Below are 8750 nucleotides of genomic sequence, written 5' to 3'. Positions count from 1 at the left end.
TGTTGAGAATAATCATATATTACATAACGGTTTAATCACATAACGCACACAAAACATTATTATTGAGAGAATTAAAAAATAAAATGAATGGAGAAAATGAGTAATAATATAATAATATAATAATAATGATTTTATTGTTTAAGACAACAGGCCGTTAGCACACAAATAACAAGTATGCACACAAGTGCTAACCGTGTTTGCATTTCTTGTCAATACTTCCTCAATTACAGTGGTATGTGCTTTAGCGCACGTGCGCCCCCCCTTCTCTGTCACGCGCACGCAGAGAGGATCGGGAGCTGTGAGCTCTTCGTGACACGCAGTGAAGACACGACACTGACGTGGGTGAAGGGGCAGAGTGGGAGAGCGTGTCGGAAGAGGCGTTCCATACTCCGAAGATTTGGATGAAGGCGCGCGTCCTGGAGAGCGCATGGACACGCACCGGGTCAACCACGCAGCGCCAGGAAGCTGCTGAGGCTTCTTGTCGGACCGAACCGGAGGAGAAGGCAAAGGTCGGAACCAGTGACTCCAGAATGCAGGGTCTCAGCTCACGAGCACACGCGTTTTCCGTGGAGGCGCTGGTGGGGAAACCCAGCAAGAAGAGGAAACTGTCGGAAGGACTCGATTCAAGTCCCGCAGGAGTCCTGGACACCGGTGAGGAGTTGGCTTGTGCGTCGCCATGCTGTAGTTTCAGGCTAATTCAATGGAAAAAAGTCTTGATGATAGATATAAGTAAGTAAGTAAGTAAGTAAGTAATTTTTATTTGTATAGCGCTTTTCTAGACCAGGGTCACAAAGCGCTTAAACAATCAAAACAATATTCAATAAAGTATATACTTTAAAGGTCAAGATAAAACTGATAACACAACAGGAGTTCCAGAAAATCAAGGAAAAGCCTGAACAAATAAAAACGTCTTAAGATTCTTAAAGGAGTCAGTAGATGACTTTAGCACTGCAAAGATGTCTTGGAATTTATTTTTAAATAAGTCACTAAGTCATGTCTACCGACCAAGGCCTGTCAGAGTTTCCGTTGGTTCGGATAACGAAGGCGGATTCGACGGAGAAGGAGTGCTGTGATGCCGTCCAAGTGGACCCGACTGGAGAAGACACCCAGCCGGAGGACAGTGAGGTCCGAGTGGATCTGCAGGGCTCCGAGCTGTGGAAGAGATTCTTTGAGATCGGAACCGAGATGATCATCACTAAAGCCGGCAGGTATGTTGTTGTCTTGTGTTTAATCTTGAAAAAGCGTGTGTCGAGTAAGTACATGAAATATACATACGATTATGTATTTAATAATGTGTTTATTTAAGTAACACGTGGACTATTTTAAGTTAAAGTTTTTTGTTTTTTTTCAACAAGGCCGTTTTAATTTAAGATAAAAATGAACTGTCCAAAATAACGGTTTAAAAAAAATAAAATCATTTGTGATAATAAAAATAAATAGATTTGTCTCGGCCGTTTATTTATTATATTATTAAACAAAAATATTATATATAATAATGTGAAAATGTAATTTTTGAATGAGTATTCTTTAAATTATTTCCCACAAAGATATTTCTTATCTGAGCTATATAAATAGAAAATAAACTTCTGATCCTTGTTAAAAATAAAGTCAGATTTATAATAAACCATAGCTCGTTTTCTGTTGCGTGCGTTTTTATGAAGAGAAACCGGCTTCAAAAGGCCTCTGACAAGCGACTACTGTAAAATCAGTCTGTAAAACAAAATCTAACTTTGACTATATTATTTAGTTATAAACGGTTCCTCAAGCAATAAATTCGTTCTGTTCGTAATAACATTAGCTGGTGTAACAATATTAGTCCATGAAAACTATTAGAAGTCGATTGAATTAGAAAATGAATCATTTCGATATTCATTCGTATTTTTGTTATAGGATGAAGTCTGCTGGTCCATATTGTTTTATTAGATTACTTACCGTGACGTTCTACAAACTTTTCCTTAGAAGACGCATGCTTCTGTGTAAATGTAGAGAGCAGACGCACGAAAATAAAGCAAGAATGTTGGATTTATTTGTAAATGCTTTATGGCTCTGGCGGTGCAGAAGGATGTTCCCGTCCGTGCGTGTGAAAGTGCGCAACTTGGACCCTTGTCAGCAGTATTACATCGCCATGGACGTCATGCCGGTGGACTCCAAACGCTACAGGTGAGTGTCGGATATATATCCAGAGAGACCAAGTGAACAACTGTTGAATTGATTCTAAAGAACATTTTAATTTATTTAATTTAATTTAATTAAATCATATAAAATAAGTTAGTATTTCATTATTTAGCGCCGGGAAATGTTTGGTAATTAAAATAGTGTTTATCTTTTTTTTATTTGGTTTATTAAATGATTCAAATATTCAAATAATATGTTGTGAAAGATAAACTTAAAGATGTAAAAAAAAAAAATAGTGATAGGGAATGCGAAGGTAATAATGGCGCGAGAATACAACAAACTTCTTTTTACGTACAACAATTTATTTAAAATATCATAAAAGTTAACAAACATTCTAACCCGTGTGATTTGAAAAAAAAAATGAATACATGCTTTTGCGATGTATTTCGTAAATCGTGTATAACATAACCTGTAGTTAACGTTAATGTGTGTGTACCTGCAGGTACGTGTACCACAGCTCCCAGTGGATGGTGGCCGGAAACACAGACCACTCCTGCATCGCCCCCAGACTCTACGTGCACCCGGACTCACCGTGCGCGGGGGAGACCTGGATGCGACAGGTCATCAGCTTCGACCGAGTTAAACTCACCAACAACGAAATGGACGATAAGGGACATGTAGGTAACAGTTACTGAGCATGCGCAGTTCATCTCTTCATCCTTCCAAAATGAAATGTTTTTAAATTCGAAATTATTTCCAAAATTATTTATCAGCGAATTATCGATTTCACATTTATAGAAAAATAAAGTAAACAAAAGCATGTTAGGATGAAAGGAATTGTATAGAAAATATAGCAATTCTGTTTGAACCCGTTTCAAACACCACAAAAAAATTTACAACGTAAAATAAATAAAAATATATATTATAACATATAATAAAATTGGAAGAAAATGGAAACTAACAGCATTGCTATTTATATTCTCAAAGTGAAACTGAACATAACAACTGCTTGACTGTGCATTTTTAATTTGTAAAAGTTAATTGAAGCCCTTTTAAAAAGGCTCCAGGAACTCTGTAAACTCAAGCATGGTGAGACGCCTCATTCCAGCAGCTTCAGCTTGGCTTGGTGTAGCTCACTAGTTAATAGAATTTCTATGAAAGATACCACTTCGGGACTTTTTGGTGTGGCAAAAGCAGCAGGAACTGGTAGGTTCCTGGCGGCCCTGGTGTGAGCTGCTACAGCTTAAATTCAGCATCTTCATCCGGTTCAGTCTTATCCTCTATATTCATCTTAAAGTATGGATTGGCCGTGAATGCTCTTTCATTTATTTAATTTCAAATACATGTTTGTTTAATTAATTGTACATGATTAATTGTTTTATAATACATAGCTTGAGTTACAGATATTTAACAAGCTATCAATTTTAATTTCACAAAGATGTTTTATACTGTGAAATATCATGAGGTATTTAAAGAGGTATTCGATTCGTTATTGCAGACTCAACGAAGATTTTTGCAGAACACATCAATAACACCTTTTTTTTATATATATTTAAAATGTGTTTAGAAAAACAATAAAAGGTTAGTTGTTATCTTCACTGTATCAACATAACTAGAGACAAAGATCACAGGATACTATTATATTTTTGATCGCGCAGAACACATGACAGATGATCGTTTTACTGAAATAGTGGAGTGATGTGTTCACGTTTATTCGTAAAGAGATCTAACTAAAGTAAAACAAACAAGTGTTTTATGCTTATTAACTTACTTTATAGTATATATATTAGCGGTAAAAACAGAAAAGACAAACTAACGATTTGTAATCGATTAATTTAACCAACTAACTTAAGTTACATGTCAGCTTATTGAGGTGGATCTGATCACTACAGTATTTCTTAATTTCTTCTTAACATCAATGCGCGAAGCATATCGGAGCCCCTTGCACATAAACATATATAAATGTCACTGTTTTTTGAAAAAAAAAACCAACAACATTTATACGATTTTGGCAAACATTTCTGTGACAGTTTTTAAAAAAACGTGTTCTGTTCTCGCCTTCACTCGTCGCAGATCGACGCATCACGTTTCAAAATAGTTCGACTGTTAAAGTTAAATGAATTCTGCAGAGCCAGCGAGATTTTCCTTTGTATTTTTTGAAAATAAAAAATGTCGCATTCAGTTCCGTTCAAGTGTGCGTTTATAGAAAGCTTCACACAATTATTGACATTTCCAACGGGCCAATGATCATACACACGATTTATTTATCCTGAAATCCACATAACCCCTTTTGGCAGTCAGCATTTCAGATCTTAAATGTCTCAAACTTGTGATTTTTATTTCTTTTGACAATGAAACATTCATTTTTTGCAGAACAAGAACACTTTCTGGGTAGAAATATTTGCTAATTTTGGTAAACTGTTTCACCAAACCCCACTCTTTCTAAAGGTTGTTATTAAATGTTATAATAAAAACTCAGATATATTCAACTAAACTCTGTAGTTTGATTTTAAGGTTCTCCTAAGGCAGCAGTTAAGAACACTTTGGCAAACACCTGTATCTTCTGATCCCGAAGCCGATCCCTTTTCTCTTAGCCTTCTTATGAGAGAACGGACTGGACAATATTTGTAATAATTACACTGTAATGTTTTTTGTACATCCTCAAATATTGCAGTGCGGCTTCATCAGCTCTGTGTGGTCAATAATCCCAATATTAAATTTAATACATTTTGTTGTTACAGATTATTCTCCAGTCCATGCACAAATACAAGCCTCGCGTGCACATCATCCAGCAGGACCCACGTATGGACCTGTCTCAGATCCAGTCACTCCCTGCTGAGGGAGTTCATACCTTCTTGTTTCCAGAAACTGAGTTCACGACTGTCACCGCCTATCAGAACCAACAGGTAACACTCTTTCCTGCAGAGCCTTCTGAGGATCATAATTGCTGTCACACATTTAATGGTTACATTCCTTGCTGATGATACCATATATGTCATGGAACGCCACAGCTAAAATAAATACATGATTTAGTTATTTAAACAGTTATTAGTTATTTTTAGAGTCGATTCTGCTTTTACATATATGGATACATTAGTCAGAAAATATATATTCAACCATTATTTAGAATGAATTATCTATTTTCTTTATTTGATATTTTCATTTAATATTAAGGTTTCCTCTCACAATCAAAGTAGCTCAAATATATGGAGTCTAAAGTCACAAATCATCTGTGATAGAACCCCAAGTGTTTAGGGAGTTATCGGAAGAAAATAAATATTTAAAACATGTTAAATAGTTTTTTAACATGATGAATTGATGAAAAATGTAAACTAAAAAAACTTTTATTTTTTATTTTAATTTAACATTTATTCTAATGGTCAATATACAAACAGTTATTTTAGGGTTTTGTGATATTTTCATTGCATGAAATTGATGAAATTTACTTTATTTTATTTCTGAGTAGAGTGAGACCAAGCTACATAACTGTCCTGCTGGACTCTTTTCCTCATCATATGGTTCATATTTTTATAAACAATGATTGTTTTATTACTAAATTTCAGTCAATATCCAAGACTGACAACATACACCTTCATGACGTTATTTCACAAGACTGTAATTCTTTTTCAGTTTTACATACAAATATTGTGTGTGTGGCTCATATTGAATAAAATGTTGCCATGTTTGGTCTAAATGATTCATGTTTCCATCAACAGAGCTTAAAAGAAGTTTGATTTGAGCGTGTTGTCTGGACAGAGCCAATCTTAGATGATCAATCGGAGAATATCCTTCTCTACTCATTAACAAGATGAAATGCTTCACACACTCCTGGACCTGACTTCTTCTTGAATTGCATTGTTCCGACAGTATCCCTTTTTTCTAGGTCAGTGTTTGTTCCAGGGTTCCAGGGTTGACCACAATTTTGGCTCTGGTTCCTCAAACAACAGAGCTCCCTGCTTGAGTGCCAGCTCTTTTCATCAGGGATCAATTTACGATCAGCCAACGTATTATTACAGAAACTCAGTAACAAGCGGTGGTGAGCAGACCGCTGGAGTCCACAGCCCAATAAAATCAATCTCCAAAATCTATGTTTACCATGGCTGAACACCCCAGGTGCTGCTGGGAAATGTAGTCTCTGAGGATACACAGCGCAATTCTCAGCGCGGCTTTAAATCTGAGCTCATTGTTGACTTAATAAACACACTGTAATCCATGTTTGTTTCTTCTATCCGAACCAGATCACCAAACTGAAGATTGACAGAAACCCCTTCGCCAAAGGCTTCAGAGATCCGGGAAGAAACAGGTATGCATATTCACAAAATGTTGTTAAAGTTACTGACAGCGCTCTATAAAAGTCCCAGAGAGAGGCTTAAAGTTTAACCGCTGTAAACTGACACCTCATAAAACCTTCAAGAATCACCGTCCATAATTTCACACCTATCAAAATTAATCCCTAAAAACTCGGAGTAGCAGTTTCCGATGCTCATCGGTTTGTGTTTACAGAGGCGTACTGGACGGACTTCTGGACTCCTATCCCTGGAGGGGCTCCCTCAGCTTTGACTTCAAGCCATTCGCCCTTCAGCTCCACGGTATAGTTTACATCAGCTCTTGTTACTTTTGGGGAAATCTGTTCTGGTCTCATGACTCAACATGTGTCCTCTTGCGCAGGGAGCTCTGGGTCAGCAAGCAGCCATGCTCCCTCACTGAAGAGTCTCCTGCCTCTCTCCTCTTCTTCACCCCTCCATCCTTTCTCCTGCCAAGATGCTGCATTTTCCACCATTGCGCTTCCTCTCTACGGAAAGACAACCCAACCCTCGTCACTGCCTGGCAAAACCTTCTCCTCTTTGGGAGCTGACAGACTGAGAGGCCTTCCTTCCCTATCTCCGCTCACGGAGCTGCCACTCCTGTCCATGCTGATGGGGAAGAAGTTGCCCCACTACAGGGAACCATGTCTTCATGGGTCCTCCATGAGTACCCCCTGTCTGATTCCCGTCACCCACCCACTCAGCCCTCAGGGACCAACTTCCTCCATCCTCCCTCGTCTACCGGACACCTACTGTCTGTACCGCTACAGTTTCCCACTCAACCCTGCGATCAAAGCCAACACTCGGCACACCGCGCTCACGACAGACTGTCTGCTGCAGCAGTCGCCCTGGAACCAAACCACCAACCACTGCTTGTGACTGCAGTTTGGCAGCTCTGGCCCATTAAGACTCAAAAGCCCGGAAAGACAAAGGATACTCCCAGATTGACTTTGATGATGGCGAAAAAGAGGGACGTTTTTTTTTTGGTATTTAATTTGGTTGGATTTTCAATGCAGCTCATATCGGTCACTACTGACCAGTACTGTCTGACACACTCTTGATTTCAAATCAAAGACAGTAGACATTTTCGTACTATAGGTGATATCTGTACCAAAGTCCACCAGCAGTCTGAGCAGAGGTACGTTGCTTTACAAGTATACTTTTCTTTTGCTTTTCCTAATGTATGCATTTAATAACAAGACACAACTAATCGTTTTTGCTTTACTGATGTATAAACATGTATTTAGAAAATAAAACTCTGCTATCTTTTCATAAATTAATGCATTATTTGTTTCCCACCACTAAAAATATCTTTACGGGCAAAGAGGCAAAACTGGACATAAACAGGATTACCTTTCAGTTTCATTTAAAAACCATGTGTCAAACTCATGGCCTCAGGCCAAATCCAACTTGGTAAGTTTTAGTTTTTTTCAGCGGACAATAAATATTGCACAAAGTGTAATTATAATTTGTCACTGGAAATGCAGGCCAAATTCATGACCTCCGGAAAAAGGTTTGATGTATGCAGATATTAGGGACCAAGAGTCTGATGTGAACCCTCAATAAATATTTTTTTACCAAAACAAGGATCGTGATAAAAAAAGTATTATATTCGATTTAAAGAATTGATTAATACTTCAGTAAATCATGATTATTTTTTTGTGTTAAATCTTACACAACATCCACCAACTGTAGTTTGACTGAGGGTCAGATTGTTGGGTAATATCCAGGAAGTTAAATACGATTTCTCTTTGTACTGTGATCTGAGCTGCAGCTTGTAGATGTAAAGTCGTGGTGGCATCAAAATAATCTTTTGCAGACTTGAGGAGGAACAGGGCAGATTTTGAAAATGGAAGCCCAGAGCAACGGGAGGCCCAACTTCTATTCTCTGCTTCGAAAAAAAAATCCACCCTGAAATTACTTTCTTGTTTGATCCATCGCCAAGCTGATCCAGCACTCATGTCCATCTTGTCGGTTCTGTTGTCACCGAACAAAGCAGGCTTGTTGAGACGAGCAAAAAATCATTCTGGTTTCAAATACATGACAGAAACAAAGTCCTAAAAGTATTTTATCATCTCCAAATCTGTTTAGATCAAATCCCTACAAAAAAATAAACATGATTTGGTGGGTGTTGAGATGATTTCGGTAAAATGTGCAGATTGATTCTTAAACATTTACCATGTGTAAATTAAATTACATCAGTCAAAAGAAAGATTTCAAAAGTAAATATCACAGACCAAATAAATGATTAATAGATTTGTTTATATAACCCATGTTTATTAACATACAAGCTTCAACTGGAGAAGAATGTAAGGTTGACTGTGAGGTAGA

General features: G+C 37.6%; 1 protein-coding gene across 1 annotated transcript; it reads left to right on the top strand.

The window, feature by feature from the left end:
- Window positions 1-480: 480 nt before the first annotated feature.
- On the top strand, window positions 481-7931 carry tbx22 (T-box transcription factor 22). Its single transcript, XM_087798967.1, has 8 exons — window positions 481-651; window positions 1010-1208; window positions 2059-2160; window positions 2618-2792; window positions 4857-5021; window positions 6354-6418; window positions 6619-6704; window positions 6784-7931. The coding sequence occupies exons 1-8, from the start codon at window positions 531-533 to the stop codon at window positions 7296-7298; spliced, it is 1428 nt and encodes a 475-aa protein (XP_087655093.1). The 5' UTR covers window positions 481-530; the 3' UTR covers window positions 7299-7931.
- The last annotated feature ends 819 nt before the right edge of the window (window positions 7932-8750 follow it).

Source organism: Callionymus lyra, chromosome 9 (assembly GCF_982586985.1).
Source record: "Callionymus lyra chromosome 9, fCalLyr1.hap1.1, whole genome shotgun sequence".
Taxonomy (NCBI): domain Eukaryota; kingdom Metazoa; phylum Chordata; class Actinopteri; order Syngnathiformes; family Callionymidae; genus Callionymus; species Callionymus lyra.
This window is presented reverse-complemented; position numbering and strand designations above follow the sequence as displayed.